We start from the raw sequence: 23,370 nt of genomic DNA on the forward strand, positions 1-23,370 counted from the left end.
CAGGAACTATTCTGTCATCACATATCATCAGAACCCTGGGAGCCCATGTGTCTTGCCCACTTACTCATTCAAGTTTCCATAAGAATATTGTGGCAGGCTGTTAAAATCTAATTTCCTTTTGATTATCATCCAAAATCTATGAACAAAAGTAATTCAGTTAAATAGTTCATACAACTGCCCTTATGACGTGGGTACTGTACTGAATTTTTGGTATATGTAGAATTGTTAAAATTAAGCTGCATGTAAAGTTCCTTCTGGTCCTTTGTGTTACAAATCTCCCTACAATTGGCAACCTTACTCCACATAATTCTTGGAAGGCTCACAATAAGTAGAGTTATGAAAATTTGGTGGGACCAGATGAACAAAAAAATTATATTAAGTTTATTTTAGGGGTAATACCTCTTGAGGGTGGTTTTGAGGCAACTTCAAAGCACCTCCTTGTGCACGCGATTATCTAGCATCACAACGGTGGGCGGAAGCTGTGTGAGGTTTTCAGCAGTCAACCCCAAGTTTTTTCAGCTTTGGGTGCAGTTGCTGAGTGGAGATACAGTGCAGGAAGAGAGCATTCTGATGACATGGTATCTAAAATTATCTGAGCAGCAGTGAAAAAGGAATCCAGAGACTCAATTTATGCATCTTTCAGTCATGCAACACAATCAGTATTGTGGTTATCCCCAGATCTTCTGGACAAATAACAGCTCAGACTGTGCTCCTCAAACAGGACTGTACCATTCCAGTGGAATTGTGGCAGATCAGGACATTTGCTTACCATTGCCTGTACCAGCGAGGAAAAGGCATAGGCAGAATCACAGAGATGGTACACGCCTTTGTTTCCTGGTGGTATTTTTGCTGATTCTACTTGCCATCACGGGGATCGGGCTGGCAATGTTTCAGATCTTCCACCTGCAAAAGCAACTTCAAAAGGTAACATCTCAATTTCAAGTAGAGGGAAAATGCATAAGATATTTTTTCAAGTTGGGAGCATGGGTCTGGAAGTTATAGTAGCTTACCTAGGTATATAAATTTTGTAGGGTGGTTTTTCTTTATACCTGTATGTTTCTTACTTTCACAGTTTTCCAGCTCTGGCTGTGTCCCTCCATCTCCTGATATGCTGAAAGGTGAGAACTCCTGTGTTTCCTATTCAAAGATTGTATTTCCTGGTGATATTATACCTGAATTTCACTCCTTACTTTGCACATGTTATTATCAATCCATTATTTCCTTGAAATAATGGAGTGAGTCCTGGTTAGGAAATAAATAACTGATGCAGACTTGGAGTGTAGGCAAAATGGAGAATAAAACAATAAGTCAAGTCCAAAGACTTTAAGAAACAGTTTTATAAAGTACTACAGTACAGAACAGGGCTTTTCCTCTTTATGCAAACTCCTTGTTGCCTAATTTTCAGAGCCAATTTGTAACATAAAATCCCACTCTTAGTCCCACAAACTCAGCAATAAGAATCAGGGACATCTGTGGAGGGAATCATTAAAATGGCAGAGGTGATCAAAGCCCCACCCCTTTCAATAACTTTTGCATATTTAAAAGGGGAAGGTTTTAGTTGCTCTGTTATATCCATCATGCTTTTTGAAAAAAATAATATTTTTATTCATTAATTCACTCACTCATTTAGTATCTATAGCAATTTTATAACGTTGTTGATGTTCTTGACTCCTGCTGCACTTGTCCTTGATAGCAACTGCTCTTAAACCGCACAGTGTCTTTCTGCCATACTGTTATCCTCATGAGAATGGCTCCTGTTCCCTGCTCCTTAATACATCTACTGTATATACTCGAGTATAAGCCTAGTTTTTCAGCCCACTTTTTGGGCTGAAAAAAGCCGCCTCGGCTTATACTCGAGTCAGTGAAAAATTTGCCCGAAATGGAGGAGAAAAAGGGGCGGGGCCATGCCGCTGGGTGACACTCGTGAATGGCCCAGTGCCCCTGTGAGTTTCCCCTCCCTCTGTGTCAGTTTGCCGCACAGCGCGCACCGCACCATCCCCCCTCCTCATGTTCTAATGTAATGCAGGGCTGTCTTACGATTCCCCTTCCTCCCCCTCCTGCCGCTCTGCAACGATGTCCCACCTCCTCCTTGTTATGGCAAGCAGCCACATAGCGATGTCCCACCTCCTCTGGTACAGTGATCCAATGATAGGAATCACTGTGCCGTGTGTCATAGGAGGCGGGACATCGCTCCCGCGGCTGCACGGGACATCATCATCACAGCGGGACATCAGCATCATGAGGTGAGTGAAGTATTTCATTGAATACACCGCTAGTTTACTGTTTTTCTTTGAAATAAATATTCAAAAACATTATTGGTATCTATTTTATTTTTGAAATTTACCGGTAGCTGCTGCATTTCCCACCCTAGGCTTATACTCGAGTCAATAACTTTTCCAGTTTTTTGTGGTAAAATTAGGTGCCTCGGCTTATATTCGGGTCGGCCTATACTCGAGTATATACGGTAAAATCATTCTAAATGATTACTGTGTCTGGCTCGCCTTTTCCTGATGAGATAAGTCACCTGGATAAGTAAAGATAAAAAATACTACTCTGAATTTATATAAAACAACTTAAAGTCTTGGTACATCATCCTTCATTTCTTTTGGTCCAGGCAACAATTAACATTTGCAGTATTTTCTTTGAAAAAAATATTTCTTTTGTTCTAAATGAAATCCTTTGTTACTCATCCATCTGGAGCAGGTTTCTGTAAAAAGCATCCATACTAATGTCACAGATTTTCAGATGTGAATCTGAAAGTCTGGGATGACTTTTTAAAAATTCGTGTTTATTTGTCATTCTCTAAGGCAGTGTTTCTCAACCTTGGCAACTTGAAGATGTCCGGACTTCAACTCCCAGAATTCCCCAGCCAGCATTCGCTGGCTGGGGAATTCTGGGAGTTGAAGTCCAGACATCTTCAAGTTGCCAAGGTTGAGAAACACTGCTCTAAGGTAATGCAACCTTCTCTAAGTAGATATGATATGATATCTTAAAAATATAAATGTACATATTTTCATAACTAGAGGATGACTTGTTGGCAAATTTCACTGGCGTTTGTGCTGTTATGAAGTTGGTTTTGGCAGAACATGCCAATTTAATTTTACTGGAATGTATAACATTTCCTAGCCTAGACCAGAGGTTCCCAAACTTGGCAACTTTAAGACTTGTGGACTTCAACTCCCAGAATTCTCCAGGCAGCTCTGCTGGCTGGAGAATTCTGGGAGTTGGAGTCCACAAGTCTTAAAGTTGCCAAGTTTGGGAACCACTGCCCTAGACCAATCCAGATTTCCTTATACAGTATATCAAGTTATTTGAGGCAATCAGTGCTGCTTCTTTGGGAAATTGAGTTTTGGCTTCTTTAGGAGACTCCTTTGTGATGAGACAGAATCCAATTAGGTTCCATCTTGAGGTTTCTACTTTTCCTCTATTCGTATTCTGAATCACCCTCCTGATGGCACCAAACAGCCACAAACTACTTTTTTTCTCTTCTGCTGCAATGTAGGAGCTCTGAACAGAACAGAAGAAAAGAAAGTCAAGAGGAGTGCACATTTAACAGGTAAGCATCAAAAACACATATTGTTGATGCTTCTAATTATCTTCCCCTGCTTCCCCAACATACCCCCAGAGTGCTTTCTTCCCTTTGTTGGTTTGAAACCTTGCCCTTGGCTTGTGGTCAAATTGTTAGCTTGGCCATCAGGTCAGCAAAGCTCAAGAGGCAAAGACCTTTCAACATTATACAGCATAAACAGTTTCAGTTTCAGTTTCAGTTTATTAAACTTGTATGCCGCCCTATTCCCAAAGGGACTCAGGGCGGCTAACAAACCAATAGGGAATGGGGACAATACAAAGAAAACAGACAAAAAACAAAATACAGAAAACAGGTTAAAAAAACTCGACACTTTCGCCCACAGTCCGGTGGAGACTCTGGTTGCTGCGTGGCACTCGGCAGCATCGGAGACCCTCGACCGGATTGCGCCACTGCGGCCCCTCCGAGGCGGCGGATCCCGGAGACCTCCTTGGTTCACCGAGGAACTCCGGGAGATGAAGCGCCGGAGGAGATGCCTAGAGCACCGTTGGAGGTCCGATAAGTCCGAAGCGAACCGAGCAATGGTAACCACCTGCACCAAGGAATACACCAGGGCACTTAGGGCTGCAAAAAGATCCCATATAGCCACCTTGGTTGCGTCCGCTGAGTCCCGCCCGGCCGCCCTGTTTAGGATAACCCGCTCCCTACTGAACAAAAGGGAAGCGGGGGAACCCTTGCAGGGCAGAGCCGAAGAGTATGCCCAATTCTTAGCGGACAAAATTGCTCGGTTTCGGTCGGACTTGGACTCCACCCCTGCAGCTCCAGCCGAGGCACAGGAGGATCAATTTGAACAACTCTGGGTTGAGTTTCAAGACGTTACCCCCGGGGATGTGGACAAGGCCATGAGGGCTGTAAGTACCTCCACCTGTGTACTGGATCCGTGTCCCTCATGGTTAGTTACTAACTGCAGTGAGGTGACACGAGGCTGGATCCAGGCGGTTGTCACCGCCTCACTTCGGGAGGGGAACTTCCCCGCCGCACTGAAAGCGGCGGTGGTGAGACCCCTCCTGAAGAAGCCATCTTTGGATCCAGCTATCCTTAATAATTATCGTCCAGACTTCAGCTTGTCCAGAATGCAGCCGCGCAAGCTATTGTGGGTGCACCCCGGTACACCCACGTTACACCTATCCTCCGCGAGCTGCACTGGCTGCCTATTGGAGTCCGGACGCGCTTCAAGGTGCTAGTCGTTACTTTTAAAGCCCTACATGGTATCGGACCTGGGTACTTGAGAGACCGCCTCCTGCCAATTACCTCCCTACGACCAATTAGATCCCACAGATTAGGCCTCCTCCTCCATCAGCTAGCCAATGTCGACTGTCGACCACCCGGGGGAGGGCCTTCTCTGTGGCTGCTCCGGCCCTCTGGAACGATCTCCCCGTGGAGATTCGGACCCTCACCACCCTTCAGGCTTTCCGCACAGCCTTGAAGAACTGGCTCGCCCGTCAGGCCTGGGGACAAGGATAATTCCCCTCCCGAATGATGAATGTATGTTGTTTATTATTTTATTATATGTCTTATCTTAATGTCTGTATCTCCCCTTCCCCTATTTTATGTGAGCCGCCCTGAGTCCCCTCAGGGAAAAGGGCGGCCTACAAATATTAATAAATCTCTAAAATCTCTAAATCTCGTCAACAGCCACAACAATTCGAGTGGGGCTGGGAACTCATCAGCCCCAGGCCTGCCGGAACAGCCAGGTCTTGGCAGCTTTGCGGAAAGCCTGAAGGGTGGTGAGGGTCCGAATCTCCACGGGGAGATCGTTCCAGAGGGCCGGAGCAGCCACAGAGAAGGCCCTCCCCCGGGTGGTCGACAGTCGACATTGGCTAGCTGATGGAGGAGGAGGCCTAATCTGTGGGATCTAATTGGTCGTAGGGAGGTAATTGGCAGGAGGCGGTCTCTCAAGTACCCAGGTCCGATACCATGTAGGGCTTTAAAAGTAACGACTAGCACCTTGAAGCGCGTCCGGACTCCAATAGGCAGCCAGTGCAGCTCGCGGAGGATAGGTGTAACGTGGGTGTACCGGGGTGCACCCACAATAGCTTGCGCGGCTGCATTCTGGACAAGCTGAAGTCTCCGAATGCTCTTCAAGGGCTGCCCCATGTAGAGTGCATTACAGTAGTAAACAGTAGTAGTAAACATTGCCATTTTCCATGTTTAATTTTTAACATAATATAATTCACCAAGGAGCAATTCCAAACCTGGAGTAGTTTTCCTGGAAACAGATTTGACAAAAGTATGGGCTTTTTAAATCTGCAATCTTCTGCATGTTTGCCAAGGAAGGTGAGAAGCTTCCACCTCAGAGGAACAGGATGTTGCCTAACATTCTTATCTTGACCACACTTGGAATACTGCATCCAGTTCTGGTCACAATATAAAAACAAATTTGAGATTCTAGAAATAATACAGAGAAGAGCAATAATGATAATTGGGCGACTAGAGGTTAAACTGAATGATGAGTAGTTGCGGGAACTAGGCATGTCCAGTCTGATAAGGAGAAGGACTGGGGTGACATGAAACAGTCTTCCAGTATTTGAGAGGCTGCTACAAAAAGAGTGGGGGTCAACCTGTTTTCCAAAGTACCAGAAGGCAACACAAGAAGCAATGGATGGAAACTAATCAAGAAGGGAAGCAACCTAGGAGAAATTTCCTAACAGTGAGAACAATTAACCAGTGGGATGGGTTGCCTTCAGAAGTTGTGGATGTTCAATCACTAGACACTTTTAAGAAGAGACTGGACAGGTTGAGCAGGGATTGGACTAGAAGACCTCTAATGTCCCTGCCAACTCTGTTATTCTGTTATTAATTACTTGAAGGGCTGTCATAGAGATCAGGGGGGCAATGGATCAGTGGTTAAAGACTGAGCTTGTCAGCTGGAGAGCTGAAAGCCCAGGTTCGAGATCTCAGCTTCCATACAACAGGATGAGCTCCCATTACTTGTCTCAACTCCTACCCACCTAATACTTTGAAAACATGGAAATGCAAGTAGATTAATAGATACCATTTCAGTGGGAAGGTAACAGAATTCCATGTGCATTTGGCATATAGCCTTGCTGGCCATATGACCACAGAAAATGTCTTCAGACGATGCTGGCTCTCTTGGCCAAAAAAAGGATATGAGCACCGTACCCTAGAAGCAGGTACAACTGACAAGGAAACCTTTACCTTTACACAGAGAACATACTCTATTCTCTATTCTCCAAACATCTGAGGGCAGGACAACAGTGATCCAACCTGAGAATTAAGGAGAAATTTCCTAACAGTGAGAACAATTAATCATTGGAATGGCTTGCTTCCAGAACTTATGGGTGGTTCATGACTAGAGGTTTTTAAAAAGAGAACGGACAGTCATTTGCCCAGAATAGTGTAGGGTCTCCTGGTCGAGCAGGGAGTTGGACTAAAAGACCTCCAGGGTCCCTTTCAACTCTATTATTCTGTATTCTATTCTTACTATTACAGATAGCATTTGACAAGGTTAACTTGCACATGGGGTAGTACTAATTTATAAATAAGATGACCCATGCCAACCAATAGAAGAACAAACTATTTTTGTTGCCTTTTAACATTCCACGTCCTTTTAAAAAAGCTTGCAACAAATTGTCCTAGAAAGAAAGGACAAGGTTTAATGGTGGTGCAGTGGTTAGAGTGCAGTACAGCAGGCTACTTCTGCTGACTGTCAGCTGCCTGCAATTTGGCAGTTCGAATCTCACTAGGCTTAAGGTTGACTCAGCCTTCCATCCTTCCGAGGTGGGTAACTGAGGACCCAGATTGTTGGAGGGAATATGCTGATTCTGTAAACCGCTTAGAGAGGGCTGTAAAAAATAAGTCTAAGTGCTATTGCTAGTACTAAGTTCTATCAAAGCTATACGGACACTTTACTCCACATGCAGAAGATCAATCTTTGTACTCTATTGAAAAAAGGCAATTTGAGAGTGTTAACACCATATTTTCCTCCTCATCCTGTTCCCATCCCACAAATGGCCTGTACTGGGGTCAGCTGAATGTTGCAAGGACCCGAGGTGGCGCAGTGGTTAAATGCAGCACTGCAGGCTACTTCAGCTGACTGCAGTTCGGCTGTTCAAATCTCACCGGCTCAGGGTTGACTCACCCTTCCATCCTTCCGAGGTGGGTAAAATGAGGACCCGGATTGTTGTTGTGGGCAATATGCTGACTCTGTAAACCGCTTAGAGAGGGCTGAAAGCCCTATGAAGCGGTATATAAGTCTAACTGCTATTGCTATTGCTATTGCAATAAGCGACCCATTCTACATATGAAGATTCTATCAACTATGGGTAAGCAAAAGGATTCCTTTCTGAATATTGTCTAAGCGCTGGGGTACTAAATTGACAGCCACAGGCCACCCCCACTCACAAATGGGGAAAATGTCATGAAATGTCACATGATGGGGCGAGTTTGACACTCATGGTCTAAAGAATCATGGCATGGCAATAACCTAGTATGCAGTGGATTGCTATTTGCAGCATTTCAACTGAGGTCAGTTGAAATGCTACAGCAAGTTGCTGTGGAAGCTGTGAGATGCAGGTAATATGCTTATAACAAGAGTTAAGCATAATAACCAAAGTGAATGGCGACATCTGAAACAAGAAACAAAGCAGCCAGGAGAAGGCTCCACTTGGGAGTAACTGTGAAATTCCAGCCAGTTGGCTGGAATTACAAGATTTATTTGACCTGAAGAAAGGAAGAAACATGCAAATATTTTGGCAGCTAGGCTGGTAGGGGAATGGGGTCCCAGAGCAAATGCTACTGATTGCATGAAATCACTCCCATTTTCATCATGATATTTCATGTTTCTCTAGGCAAAGCAATTCAGCAATCTCATCCCCTGGAATGGGAGACTACCCATGGACATGCCTTCCTCTCTGGAATCCAGTACAAGAACAGAGGTCTAGTGATTAATGAAACTGGGCTCTATTTTATTTACTCCAAAGTGTTCTTCCGAGGCCACACCTGCACTTCCCAACCACTTGACCACATGGTTTTCAAGAGAAATCCATCTTATCCTGACAACCAAGTCCTGATGGAGAACAGAAAAATGAACTATTGTGTGACAAGGCACATGTGGGGCAAAAGTAGCTATTTGGGGGCCTTATTCAATCTTTCCAGGCAGGACAGTGTGTATGTGAGTGTCTCTGAACCCACACTTGTACATTATGAAGAGTCAAAAACCTTTTTTGGCTTATATATGCTTTAAAAAAACAGTCAGTAGCACTTTCATCAAGCTATTCATAGGGGTCTTCTGAGCAGCATGTGGAACAGCTGAATTGGAACTACTATGGACTTCCCATTTGTATCAATTTAAAGAAAATATGATTTTTCCCCTCCTGCTGGATTGCTTCAAAGCTATATACTGATTGGCAAGACCAACAGGAAATCTTCAACTCCAAATACTGTCCAAGACTGACATAGGAAGTTTTGCATGGATTGTGGAGCTAAGTTGTAAAATGAAAGATTTTCTTTGGGTCATTTGCACCCTGAATCAGTTACAATTCAGCAACTATTCTTTTCTAATGTTATTTTTTATGCTGCTTACTTTCTCGTGCATCATTTTTGATGTGAAAATATATTGTACTTAATTTCTTGAAGGGAAAGAAAGATTTGTTGACTTCCAGATTTTTTGAGGACTCACAATCCCAATACTAAATACAACTTTAAAAGTTATAATTATATTCTCAATATTTGTGTCAGCTTTTAACTTTCCCTCTCCCCTATCTCTGACAAGCATTAACCTGGTGCTTTAAAAGATTCCGTGCATAAGGTTTGCAATAGACAACGAATGGTAGTTTAAAAGAGCAACACCTTTTAAATCACCCTGCTTTCAGCCTACCTCTACCAAGCTCCTATGCACTTTCTTTTCTTCCCACAGATCTCTCAGTTAGGGCTACAAGCCTAGAACAGCAAAATTTCAGGTGATCACTAAGTAATAGGAAAAACCTAAGATTTTTTTTTTTGAATATCTTGCAGTCCAGATCTGGTGGCCTTACCTGCAAAGGCTATTCAGACATATCTTGTCTTTGCTTCTATGTCCACCAAGGAGAATTAAACATCCCATTTGTGTATATGGGAACATAGGTCCAGAAAATAGAGAAGCATTAACTCCCTCTTAAAAACCACTAACACACACACAACATAGTTGGAGCAGTTCAGACTGCTATGTTAATAGAATATAAGAGGAAGTGCTTTACAATTCAGTAGCAAGGAACATTGAGCATACATTGAGTTCCCATACATCTGTACATGTAAATTCCCATGTTTCTAAGTATGTGTAAATTTGTTTTAATTACTAAGGGATTAATGGTTGTGTTAAAACTTTGGTATATAAATATTATTATGGTACTTTGTTTGGATTTCAATAGTCTAACAGCTGCAGGTGGAGGATTAAGCATTCCCTTTTATTCAGATAATGCCAATTTCATATCACAAACTCTGCCCAACTTTTGACCAGGTGCATTTTGAAATGGGAAAGGGGCAATTAAGCCTTGGTTTTTGAATGACTAAATGTGAAATATGTCAATTTATCCATTTCTGGGATGTGGATTTCTTTGAAGGGCAGCATGAGGGCCAGTTTGAGGCCATGGCTTTACATTGTTTTCCATTGCTCTAGTTTTCAGGGCAGAAAACCTGAGCTTCATTTCTTAATAAAAGCAGGCTCCATTTGCAAAATTCTTCTCTCAAAAGTCTTCTCTTGCAAAATTGTTATCCATTTTACTGTATGTAGCAATAGTATCAGTGGTGGGTTTCAAAAATTGTCGGAACCAAGCAAGCAAGCATCTTGCTTGATAAAGAACGATGCCGGGAATGGGATCTGGGAAGTTGGAAGGGGGTCAGGGAGGGGGGTTCAGGGGGTGGGTGGGGGGGAGGGTGGAAATATAGACTCAATTTTCAGAACAATGAATGCACTTGGATACTGTTGCTTTTTTTTCCTTTTTTTTTCTTTTCTTCTTTCTTCTCCTTTTATTTTTCTTTTGTTTTAGTACAAAACAAATAGACCAATGAATACTAGAAATACACCGAAGCGAGGTGTAGAGGGAAAGAAGAGGGAGGAATTAAGAGGGAGTGAGAAGGGAATGTAAGGAGGGTGAGATGGTGGGAAGGGGAGAAAGGAATGGCTGAGGGGGAGGGGAAGTAGAAGAGGGGATTGTTGGAAGGGAGAAATGAAAGTTGGAGGGGTAGAAGGAAGGGTGTATGTAGGATAGAAGTGTTAGGAGTTGTTTATTGCTTCTTTTTTTTTAACTGCACAGTATTTAAGTGATTGTATAAAGGAAAATGAAAATGTAATAAAAGAAAATTAGATTGCCGGGAAAAAAAAATTGTCAGAACCTACACTGTGGGTGTGGCCTTCTTTGTGGAAGTGGCTTGCCACCCATGTGACCGGATGGGAGTGGCTTGCCGCCCATGTGACCAGATATGAAATTATCAATTAGTACTTAGGTCGGTCCAAGTAGCTATTCAGAAGTTAGTGGTTAGAAGCAATCGTGAAGCATGATATGGAATTACAACCAGAAATATTTTGTTGGCTATTTGAAAGGGAGTATAATATATATTTAATTTTACACATGGTAGCAGCTGCTGGAATTGTGTTTGCACAACAGTGGAAAAACAGAGACATGTAAATGAATAAATATTACAATGTGCAGGAATAAATAAATTGACAATTAAAATCAAGAAGGCTTTGAATACTTTTTCATGTGGGATTGGTTTTAGCAATTGCCAACTAACGGAAACAGAAATTAGAAATCCAAAAGTATGAAAGAAAACACCAATTATGTAAGGAAAGGTCCCTAAAATGTATAAGGAAATATTACTAGATCACTATTAATGCGTAGATAACTGCGGGACATTACACACCCACCAGTGGTGGGTTTCAAAATTTTTTGGAACCTCTTCTGTAGGTGTGGCCTGCTTTCCAGGTCCACTGGTGGAACCTCTTCTAACTGGTTCGGTAGATTTGACGAACCAGTACTACCAAATAGGTGCGAACTGGTCGGAACCCACCTCTGAATAGCACGTAGAATTATATACCACTTCACAGTGCTTTTACAGCCCTCTCTAAGCAGTTTACAGAGTAGTCAGCATACTGCCCCAAACAATTTGAGTCCTGATTTTATCAGCCTCGGAAGGCTGAGAAAACCTTAAACCTGGTGAGATTCGAACTGCCAAATTGCAATCAGCAGAAGTAGCCTGCAGTACTGCATTCTAACCATTGCATCACTGGAGCTCTTGCCATGTAGACATCTTAATATAGATTAAGCTATATAGCAAAAGGAAATCCAACTTAACCAGCTTTCTCAAAAAGAGCCATAGCAAGATTCCCTCCTTTACTCTAAGCTGGTTTTAAAACAGCATCTAATGTCTGAACTGCAAATTTTGATCATATGTGTATTAGGAGAAGTATTAGCTAGAAATATTACTGAAAATGGGGTATGTCCTTCCCAGATTGAACAGTTCTAAATTACTTTTTGATGTGGCATCTTTAGATGTGGCAAACTGACATAATATCAAGCCAGCCTCCCTCAGTAACCAAGAAAGGAAGGCTGACACATAATGCAAACTTTAAAAACTTAAGAATTAGGTGACAAAAGGATTTCCTGTTATCAAAGCTAGCTAAAATGACCCACTTGGAGAAGAGCAAAGAGCACTTTCAACTTGCATCACATGAAATTAAGTGTATCCAGTCTGTATGTGAACTCTTTTCCATCTCTGGACACTGTACATGCACACAGGTCATATGTTTAATGATCTTTTTGCTTGTGTTTAAGAGTAGACATTTTTCCGCCAGTTGGAATGTGAGCAGTGGAAAAACAAGTTGGCTAAAACTCACTTCCTAAAATAGCATTACTTTAATTTCCAGAAAAAAACAAATGCATATCACTTCATAAAGGATCAAGAACTTATGTAAATTTTAAAAATTTCTGAACTTTTTTTAAAAAATGTTTTTTTTTAATTTTCATTTCTTTAATTTTTTTTCAATTTTTAAACTTTTTTTTCAACTTTCAAATTTCTTTTTTCAATTTTAGGGTTTTTTTCCCCAATGTTTAAATCTCTTTCAATTTTCAAAGTCTAATACTAATACAACCCTTGATTATATAACCAAAAGCATAGAATCAAAATCATGTGAAGTATTATTTATAAAACCTTAGTAAGACCACAGCTGGAATACTGCATCCAGTTTTGGTCGCAATACAAAAAAGATGTTGAGAGTTTGGAAAAAATGCAGAGAAGAGCAACTAAGATGATTAAAGGCCTGAAGACTAAAACAGATGAAGAACAGTTTCAGAATTTGGGTATGTTTTTTCTCTAGACTTAGAGAAAAGAAGGGGTGGCATGATAGCAGGATTTTCTACTTGCATTTTTACATGCTTTCGAATTGCTAGGTTGGCAGAAGTTGGGACAAGTAACGGGAGCTCACTCCGTTACACGGTGCTAGGGATTCGAACCACCAAACTGCCGACCTTTCTGATCGACAAGCTCAGCATCTTAGCACCTGAGCCACCGCATCACCTTGATTTTACATTTAGTAACAATAAAAAAGAAAAACGTTTGTAATATCATTTCTCTTTTCCTCCCTCCCTCTCTCTCTCTCTCTCATTTTTTTTCTCTCTTTCCCTCTCCCCCTCTCTGTTTCTCTCTCTCTCTCCCCCACCTGTGGGGGGGAGAAGGAATCCCTGAACAGGTGCTGGGTGGTGGGAATGACATCTGAAGGCTGCCAAGCCCAGGAGCAATATGCCCATGCTCAGCTGTCTGACGGGAAGGCGGGGCATCCTAACACAGGCAGCTCTGCAGGAAAAGAAACTGCTTTTTTTTTGCCGAGCTGACACAGGGTTCACATTGTGGCTTTGTGTTGTAATGGGCTTCAGTAGGAAGGGACCCCATCTCCCCCATTGTGAAGCATGCAAGTGAAAAAGTTCATTCAATCAATTCCAACTTTGCCAGATCTTTTTTTGCGCAAGAAGTTGGATTTGAATGAATGAAACGCGATGGAGAAATGCAATTGGAGCTGTGTCTGTGCCCACAGAGAGGGTTTTGTGTGCCACATCTGGCACACATCCCATACGTTCACCATCACGGTTATCGGGTCATCTGCTTAAGCAGGGGGTGGGGGTTGAACTAGAAGATCTCCAAGGTAAATTCCAACTCTATTCTGAATTGAATTGAATTATGCAAAACAACCTGTGCCACAATGGGTCATTGTTTGAGAAACATTTTCTTACCTAAATAGAAATAGAATGACTATGAATGGGGGGGAAAAGTTGCTACCCCAGTCAGGGATGGTGCTGTTGTGGCCCATTGGCTGCCAGCAGTGATAGCTGCAGAGTCAGGCAAGATGGAAGGAGAGCCTGGGCTAGCTTCAGAGCCTTTAGAAGGCTCTGATAAGAATGAAAATTATAAATTGACAATGGCAGTAGCCTACAAGGAAAATATGTATAAAATGTTCTATAGATGGCACCTTCCACCAGCGAGACTGGCTAAAATGTACCCAAACACATCACCGGACTGTTAGAAATGTAGATAAAATCAGGGAACATATTACCACACGTGGTGGTTATGCCCAAAAGCTAAACAATATTGGAATAGAATAAGAAAATGGCTTGAAGAAATAACTAAACAGCAAATAAACATTATTTTTATTGGAAATACCTACAAGGAAATAGGATTTAAAAAATACAATATTTAATTGTACACATCATAATGGCAGCGAGAATAATATATGTACAAAACTGGAAGAACAATAATAATATACCAACAGAGGAAAATGTGATAAGGAAAGTTTTAGAGTGTGCAGAAATGGACAGTCTCACAAAAGAAATAAAAGATAAGGAGGAAACAGAATATTATATGGTATGGAACGAGTGGTACGAATGGTTAGAGGACAGGTTTAAAGCTTAAGGAAAGATGCAGAAGTTAGAAATTAGCAATGTATATGTAGAGATGAATAAACATGTATAAATGGAAATGATACACAATGAAGGATTGTAATTTACGGAATGTATATATTAGGGTTCCACCACAAAACCGCGGTAGACAAAAGCGCGCTCGACGAAAGCGCGTACGTGACGTCATCACAGCGCGACGAAAACATCATGCTGTGATCGATAAATGTAAAAATAAAGCGGAAACCTTACCCTAACCCCCCCAAACCTAACCCTAAACCTAACCCTTAACCTAACCCTAAATCTAACCCTAAACCTAACCGTTAACCTAACGCTAAACCTAACGCTAACCCTTAACCTAACGCTAAATGTAACCCTAACGCTCTAAACCTAACCCTAACCCTTAACCTAACCCTAACCCTAACCCTAAACCTAACCCTTACCTTTATGTGAATCGGCTTGCTTTAATTTTATTTTTATTTCAATTTTTAATTTTTTTCGTCGTGCTGTGATGACGTCAAATGCGCGCTTTTGTCGAGCGCACTTTTGTGGACCGCGGTTTTGACGGGCCACGATATATTAGTATCAAACAGTATGTATAGACAAAGAGAAATTGAAATAAGGGAGGAGAAATGCATACACAATGGATATATACCAATGTGAAAGTGTTGTACAGGAGGAAATTGTAAACAAAAATTATTTTTAAAATTTTTTAATAAAAATGTTTTTTTTTAAAAAAAGGCTCTGATAAGGAAACATCATCAGAGGCAGGGCCTTATGTCCTCCCCCAGGTGGAGAGGCAGCTGTCTTTGGGGCCTGAGCTGAGTGAGGGTAAGGAACAGATGGGGCCCATTCCAGATGCGCCTATGACCAGAGAAGAAAAGAGAGGAGAGCAAAAGAAAGCAGTAAGTTAGTTCTCAGGGAGGGGCAGACGTAGACAATAGTCAGCCCCGGTTCCACCACAAATCCGCGAAGCCCTTATCCACGGAGACATAAGCGCGAAGACTAATTCGCGCTGTTCGTCAGCCCCTCCCTGTCTGGGAAATAAATAGGAGGGGTTTGGGCGTGGCCAATTGACACAGACAACTCTTTGTTTCTAGTATACAGCAAGCCATGTGGATTTCTTGGATAAACCCAGGTTTGTTGGGACTAATTACATTTGATTTTTTTATTTATCCCTGTGACCAAAAAACTGTTACTGCCCTGTTATAAAAAGGGGGTTGTTTTACTCGCAAGTAAATGTCTTATCACTACTTGCGAAAGCTCGGTCAGAACAGGTGCATAGGGGTGGTGTGGGTTAGGAAGTTTGCCTGGAGATGCTTGGGAATGTGCAAAAAGTGCCTTGGAGGTAAGGGATAGTGCCCTTACTTGCAGTACTGTGCAGGTCAGGAAATTGGTAAAGATTATGGGAGCCTGATGGGTGTGGCATGGACTGGGAAGATCATGTGGGGGGGGGGTTCTTCCCTTTCCAACAAGCAGGTAAATGGCTGCTGCTGGGGAAGCAAGGGGTTACAAGATGGGCTAGGAAACTATCACAAAATGTTGAAAATAAAGATTATATAACTGTAGCAGCAGCCCAGCAATGCAGCAGTAACAAGTAGCACTGAAAAAGCCACATTTCCCCTAAACTTCATTCCCTTGGAGCCAGGTACCAGATTCATGAGGAAGACATTCTGTAAGTTAGCCTATGTGAGAGATCTTGTACTCAAAAATTGTTGCCTTGTGATGCACTGTTTCATCCAATTAAAGATCACGACAATGAGAGTTTTAGTACGTAGATGATATTATTTGCAGGCAATTTTATTGAGAAACACCAACAAAAGGTATCTCACTTCTACAGTATGAACTAGTATTCTTTTATTTCATTTGACCTTTTCAAACCAGATCAAGACGAAACCAAAGCATTTTGTTTCTACAAACAATAGACAAAATTCTCCCTCACTAGTTTTATACTGATGGAACTGTTTCCTAAATCTTCCATCAATATTGACAAAAGAAAACCAAATTCCACTAGTGGAGAATAGACGGTCATTTAGCCTGCCCAGTTCTGTCTTCTAATAGAGAAGAATATCCTGGGAACGATGAAGAAGGAATAGCAGACAGCTGCTCTTATCTCCTCACACATTCTTTCCTTGGCTATCATCCTCACACACAATATCTGAAGTAGACCTTAGGACAGTGTTTCTCAACCTTGGAGACTTGAAGTCCTATGGATTTCAACTCCCAGAATCCCCCAGCCAGCACCAATTATCAATTGCCTGAATGGTTCCTTAAATTGCAAGCACAATGGGCCAATTTGCATCCAGCCACTGTTAGGAGAAAGTGGGAGCTATGATTCCATCTCCTCTTGCTTCAGATTTGATATGGATTAAGAGCTTCCTCTGTAGCCATTTTACATGATGTTACAAACTTTTTGCACCATTTCACAACTATGTTCACACCATTGCTAATTGCACAGTCACCATCAAGATTTATTTTGTTCCTTCATTTCAGTGGGAAAGTCTTAAGACCGAAGCCCTCTAAGCAATTTGTCACACAAAAAACTCTTGGTGTCACAGTGCTTGCTCTGAGGAGATGTTTTAATCAGCCACAGGAGTGCTGTAATTCCCTTTATAGAAAATATGTCTCATAACTTGGAGAAATGAAATCATAGACTGTGCAGCAACAAGGGAAGCAAGAAGGCTTGTGGTTTGGTGACACATTTCACACTTATTGATAGGAAACTCTGCCACATCAAACAGATTCTGTTGTGCTCAACAATAAAGGAAAATGTCTCAGCTTGCTTTCATATCTGTGGTCTCAAAAAATTAGCAGAAAAGCTGTCAGAAATAGAATTAAGATATTATATATGTACTGAGACCAAGTTGTTTCTTTTTTATGTGACTGGATGATGACATTTCTTGCTCTGGGAGTCCAAATATCCTGATTTTGAGAAACATCTTAATGCACTCTTTAAGAAAAGAAGGCAGCAATATGAAAGTGTCCATTTCTCACATACTATTGATAGTTTGGGATACTCAGCAATATGAACTGATATTGTTCTTATAAGTACAGGTTTTGTATAAAGTGGCCAAATAGATAGCTAAAACCCACCTATAATGAAAACACTGAGTGTTACCTTCTATGGGTGATGTTCTAAGTGTCTCATTGTTAGTGACATTTTCAGATGTTAAAACCCCTGTTGCATCAGCCTGATGTTCTTAGTTAGTTCAGCCCATCTACATATTTTAAAAGCAATTATAGAATGCAGGAATACCTGATCCAGGTATTAAACTTGCAACTTTTAGGAAGAAAGCAATTGTATTTTTTCTATCAGAAGTTAGTTGAGGGAGGAAAACAAACTTGACAAAGTTGCTACATATACAATATCCTTGAAATCTAATGGAATTCCCAGTGACTACAGTATTTCAGTATTTAAATGCGGGGTGGGGGGAATGCAATCACAGTATGTAAGCCAATGCCATTTCTCCAATGTAAGCCAATGCCATTTCTCCAAATACCAATGCCATTTCTCCAATGATAAATTTCTTTAATTTAAAATCTAAAACAAAATAATTATATTTTAAAATCTAAGAAAACATATCAAGTAAAATAGCTCACCTTTTAATACTTTAGCCCAAGGGTAGTCAACCTTTTTATACCTACTGCCCACTTATGTATCTCTGTTAGTAGTAAAATTTTCTAACCGCCCACCGGTTCCACAATAATGGTGGTTTATAAAGTAGGGAAGTAACTTTATAAAATTTATAAAGCAGAGTTACAGCAAACCCCTACCGCCCACCATGAAAGCTGGAATGCCCACTAGTGGGCGGTAGGGAGCAGGTTGACGGCCACTGCTTTAGCCCCTCATTCCAACTTTTCTTCCTGAGAATTTTGTTTTTGTGTTGAACTACAACAGAACGTGTGTTTGTGTGTATATATGTTTATTAGGAGTTAACTTATCTTGCAGCTTAAGAGATGGTGCCAGTGACAGAACTTTGGATTTCTGGACCATGGTTTACATTATCTGCAGATTGGGCCTATGGCAAGAGATGGATTATACTTCTAAGGATTGGGAAGAATGTATTTGGAGAACATTTGGCTTGGTTCAAAGGGCTTTAAACTAAAACTAGAGGAGGAGGAAGGTCAATTTTTAGGACAAAACCCAAGCATAAATCCCAAGACAACAAATCAGACAACAAAGAAGGAAGTATGGAGAAGGACGAGGTACTCAAGTATACAACAGAAGATGGAGAAAACAAATGCAGGTTTAGTCATGAAAGGCTCAAATGCTTCTACAGTAATGCTCAAAGTATAAGGAACAAACAGGGAAGTCCTACTATACAATGGCAGGTATGATATCATTGCATTACTGAAACTTGGTGGGATGGAAACCAAGATCGGAACATATTACTAGAAGGATATAATTTGTTCAAAAGAAGCAAACCCAACAAAAGAGAGGAGGAATTGCATTGTATGTACAGAATTATTACACCGCTACTGAAATGTACAATGAAAGCCTTCTTGAAAGTATTTGTGTCAATGTTAGAGGAAAAACAAATAGCATTGCTATAACTATGTACTACAGGCGACCCAAAGAATAAATAGATGAACTTTTTGCAAATCAGTTAGCTGAGCTGTGCAGGAAACACACCATTGTAGTAATGGGGGATTTTAACTACCCTGACATCAATTGGGGGACAAATTGCAGCAACTGAGAGAATGAACAGGTCCCTGACCTGCCTAGCTGACAACTTTATTATCAAAAAGATGGAGGAGGAAACTAGAGGGTCAGCTATACTGGGCTTAATTTTTAGTAATAGCAATGAAATGATGGAGGAAGTGGAAGCTGTAGGAACTCCGGGGGACAGTGACCATGTCAAACTAGAATTCACCATAATGCAGGCCCAAATAACTGAATAAAATAAGACTGGTGTTTTAGATTTTAAAAGAGCTGACTTCAATAAACTAAGAGAGACAATAGGAAGGATTCCATGGATGAAAACGCTAAAGGGGAAAAACAATTCAGGATAGTTGGTAAACTCAAAAAATGAGATAATAAAGGCTCAAACAAAAAGAATATCACAGAGAAAGAAAAACAAGAGACCCAGATGAAACCAGCATGCACAAAGAGCTCTCTGGCGAACTGATGGCCAAAAAGGACAAGTATAAAAATAGAAAGAGAGGCATATAACTAGAACAGAATGCCAGCAAATAGCTCAGACCTGCAAGGAAGGAACTAGAACTAGCAACAAATGATAAAAATAACAAAAAAAAGTTTATTTAATAATTAAAGAATAAGAAGAAAGTGAAAGAAATGGCCAGTCAACTAATGAGAGAAGATGGCAAGTAAGGGACAGGCAGTAGGGAGAAAGCAGAACTACTTAATTCCTTCTCTGCATTTGTCTTTACACAAAAGGAAAAAAATAATCCAACCTTTCAAAAGCAGTACCATAAAAAAAAAGAATAGGAATGCATGGCAAAATAGGCAAGGAATACCAACTGTTTTGGACAAGTTCAAATCTCCATGATCAGATGGTTTATATCCCAGTGAAGGGGAACAGTAATAAGGATACAAACTTGTTGATTAGTAGAAATATTTGTTTTCTGTAACACACATATATTATGCCTTCCATTTGTGACATATATGCTTGCAAGCTTTTTGTTCCCTGCAACTGACTTCCTGTGGCACTGTTATTAGGGTCTGTAGAATATCTGGCAAATGTCAAAATGTGTGATCCTTGCCATTTGAACTCTTATCAATCTGCAATCAATGGGCATAGAACTTATCCCGGAATGAAGCTGTAAAGAGCTGTAAAACTGGCACCTTTGATATGTCCCCCTTCTGCCTGACATCTTTGATCTGTGCCTTTCACAACAGGGGGCCAAATGGCTAATCCTAGGAACAGAGGAAAGAGATAATGCTGATAAGGCTAGTGAGGAGTATCATAAAGCCAGGTTGTTATTCTATGATGTCTCTAACTGTATAAAATCATCTACACCTTCTCTGAAGGGTAGTTCTTCCCTGCATATCCTTGGGGTATGTTGGGAACAATTGACCACCATGTCTTTAAACTTTGATCAAAGATTAAATGCTGATTGTTATTCAAGCCTCCGTTTAAGTCTCGTGTTTGGCTCATTGTGTCTTGGATGTGTTCTCAAACTTCTATGGGTCTCAACGTATTCTCAAACCTTACATTTGGCGCCCAACGTGATGGAACTTGAAGGCTCCATTTTCCTTCAAGGTAGCCACATCTGGCTTCCCATAGAGCTGAACTCCTTTGAGGTTCAGCAGGCCTTCAACATGGTGGACTGGAGAAACTGGTGTGGGCCACAGACGATGTCGAAGAGCGCTCCCGGTGAGTTTGGACCGATGACATGGGCTTGGGTGGACACCAACAGATCCTGATTCTATCCGGACCTGAATGCCAAAGAGCTTGAATTAGGTAGTAGGGAAGATTGTACTCTGCAAGGTGAGTAGATATTTTATTTTCTTTTGTGGGGGAGGAGGGGAGTGTTGCCTCGTGTCTGCGTGTATGAGAGGAGGGAAATTCCTACTAGAGGCTTGCCCTCCAAGTGATTGTGGAGATCCAATTTGCATTTCTGATTATTCGCGAGAAGATCAGCCAGAAAGAATCATGTTGAAAGGTGTGTGACTGTTGGAATAAACATAAAGCTCTGAATTGCAAGGGAGGGATTTGACCAAACTCTGAGTCGGCAGGGGTGGCCCGAATAATCCTTTTGAAAAAAGGGGAGTTTGTCAGTTCCGAGCTTAGAGTAGCACGAGAAACCCCCCCAACTGATAAATCCCCAGAGAAACTCAGGGGAGGGTTTTAACCAACTCAAACCCTACTGACAAAGCCGGAGAAATTCTTTAGCAAAAAGAAGGGTCTTTGGCAAGCCTTGAGCTGACAAAGCCCAAGAAATTCTTTAGCAAAAAGAAGGGCCTTTTGTCATGCCTTGAGCTTGAGTGAGGAAAATCCCTCAGAAAAAACCTCTTTAAAAGAGTGGAGCCGTGTTCCTCTTTGGGCTGTGTGCCAGCCCACAGGGATACTCTAGAGGCTGCTGCAACAATGAGGAACCATAGTGGCAGCCTGTTTGCAACAAGTAACTTTGTAAGAAAATCAGAGCCGTATTCACCTCTGGACTGCATGCCCCCATTGGGACACAGTAAAAATGTAAGATTCTGAGATGGCAGGACCGAGGCTCGGACAGCTGAGGTAACAGGCAGAACGATTTATTAATATCAACAAGGTAAACGACAACTATATACAGATTCAGCACCTTGCCCTGCTTGACAGCTATTTATACAGGAGCTGTCAAGCAGGGCAGCCAATTGGAACACAGCAAACAGCCTGCGCTCAGCCAGGCATGCCTTAGCCAATAGGTGCACCTCAGCAGTTGCCGGTTGTCATTCATATGTTGAGGACTTGCGGCCAGTCACAAGTCAAGGACATAACACTCCTCCCCCCCCCTAGCAGAGATGCATGAGCAGTGGTGGTGCATGCATAATTGCTTAAGTAGGCGAGGTGGCACCGGACCTGCCCAGAATGTCTCAGTTGTGGCTCAGCGGCCAGCAAGGCAGGGAGTGGAGCTCTGGGTGACATCATCGTGGCCCACCCCTGCAGGCTGAAGAGAGGAGCCAGGTATGTTGAGAAGCGCTGGCATGGCATTTGAGTGGGGGTATGGTCAGGCTGCCGGAAGGCAGTGGCGGAGCAGGGAAGGCCTGACTGGGGGAAGGCCTCGGTCAGTAGGCGGTGCCTCAGTTGATCCATGTGGTGCCACCATTTGCTGCCATTTGGAAGTCCTATCCTGTAAGAACAGGGGCCGGTTTCTTTAGTGATGGTGGCAGGCACCCACCTAGGGTCCCTGGTGAAACTCCTGGAGTAAACCAGGTCCCCCTCCCCAAATTGGCACAGTGGAACCATCAGGTTGCAAGGCGGCGGAGTGTTGTAAGACAGGTGCAACCTGTTCAAAGTGGTCCGCAGGCGTTTGCCTATCAGCAGCTCTGCGGGGCTTTTATTAGACAGGGGAGAGGGGGTGGAGTGTTGGCCGAAGATGTAAGCCACCACCTTGTCCAGACAACCACCCCTGTCCAGCTGCCCCAAGGCTTCCTTGGCTGAGTGGACAGCACGCTCCACCCTGCCATTACAAGCGGGGTGGTAGGGGCAGTAGTGGCATGGCAGATTCCCAATCTGGCCAGAAATTCCTGAAAGGCAGTGGCAGCAAATTGGGACCTGTTGTCGGTCACTATGGTGTCCAACAGTCCATGGGGGTCAAACAGGCACCGCAATCCCCGGACAGTAGCAGGAACTCCACCCACCAAGAGTAGGTGTCCACCACCACCAGGAAAGTCTGTCCATGAAAGGGGCCCGCGAAGTCCATGTGGACCCTTGACCAAGGGCCCCGCAGTACTTCCCAGTCTCTACTGGGCACTGCCGGAAGAGCCGGCCGGGATTCTTGACAGGGGGCGCAGCAGCTGACCCAAGTCGCAATGGCCTCATCCATATTGGGCCACCAAGCTATGCCAGGGTGGCCCAGGTGGGGGCAGTCTAGGACATGGGTGTGAAGGGGGGGAGGAATGATCACCCTGTCCCCCCAGAGCAAACACCCACCATGAAGGGAGCGCTCCAGTTGGCGGGACTTGAAGGGGTGGAATTCTTCAGCCCCCTTGCCCAAAGGCCACCCCCTCTGTACCCGTGAAAACCTGGGATAGGATGGGGTCTGCCAAGGAATGGGCCACCACATCTAAGGACGAGAGAGGTAGGCCCAGGGAGGCAATTGAGAGGACCAAAGAAGAGTGGATGGGGTCAGGATCAATGACGGGCAGGGAGCAGCGGCTGAGGACATCAGCATGCCCCAGCTGCTTTCTTGGATGGTATTGCTGAGTATACTAATACTCTGCAAGGAACTCCATCCAGC

General features: G+C 42.6%; 1 protein-coding gene across 1 annotated transcript; it reads left to right on the plus strand.

Annotated features, from left to right (window-relative positions):
- The first annotated feature begins 542 nt into the window (after window positions 1-542).
- FASLG (Fas ligand) lies at window positions 543-9,755 on the plus strand. Its single transcript, XM_032226838.1, has 4 exons — window positions 543-924; window positions 1,073-1,118; window positions 3,503-3,556; window positions 8,398-9,755. Exons 1-4 carry the CDS (start codon window positions 631-633, stop codon window positions 8,790-8,792), a joined length of 789 nt encoding a protein of 262 aa, XP_032082729.1. The 5' UTR covers window positions 543-630; the 3' UTR covers window positions 8,793-9,755.
- The last annotated feature ends 13,615 nt before the right edge of the window (window positions 9,756-23,370 follow it).

This window comes from Thamnophis elegans, chromosome 11 (assembly GCF_009769535.1).
Source record: "Thamnophis elegans isolate rThaEle1 chromosome 11, rThaEle1.pri, whole genome shotgun sequence".
NCBI classification, from domain to species: Eukaryota; Metazoa; Chordata; class Lepidosauria; order Squamata; family Colubridae; genus Thamnophis; species Thamnophis elegans.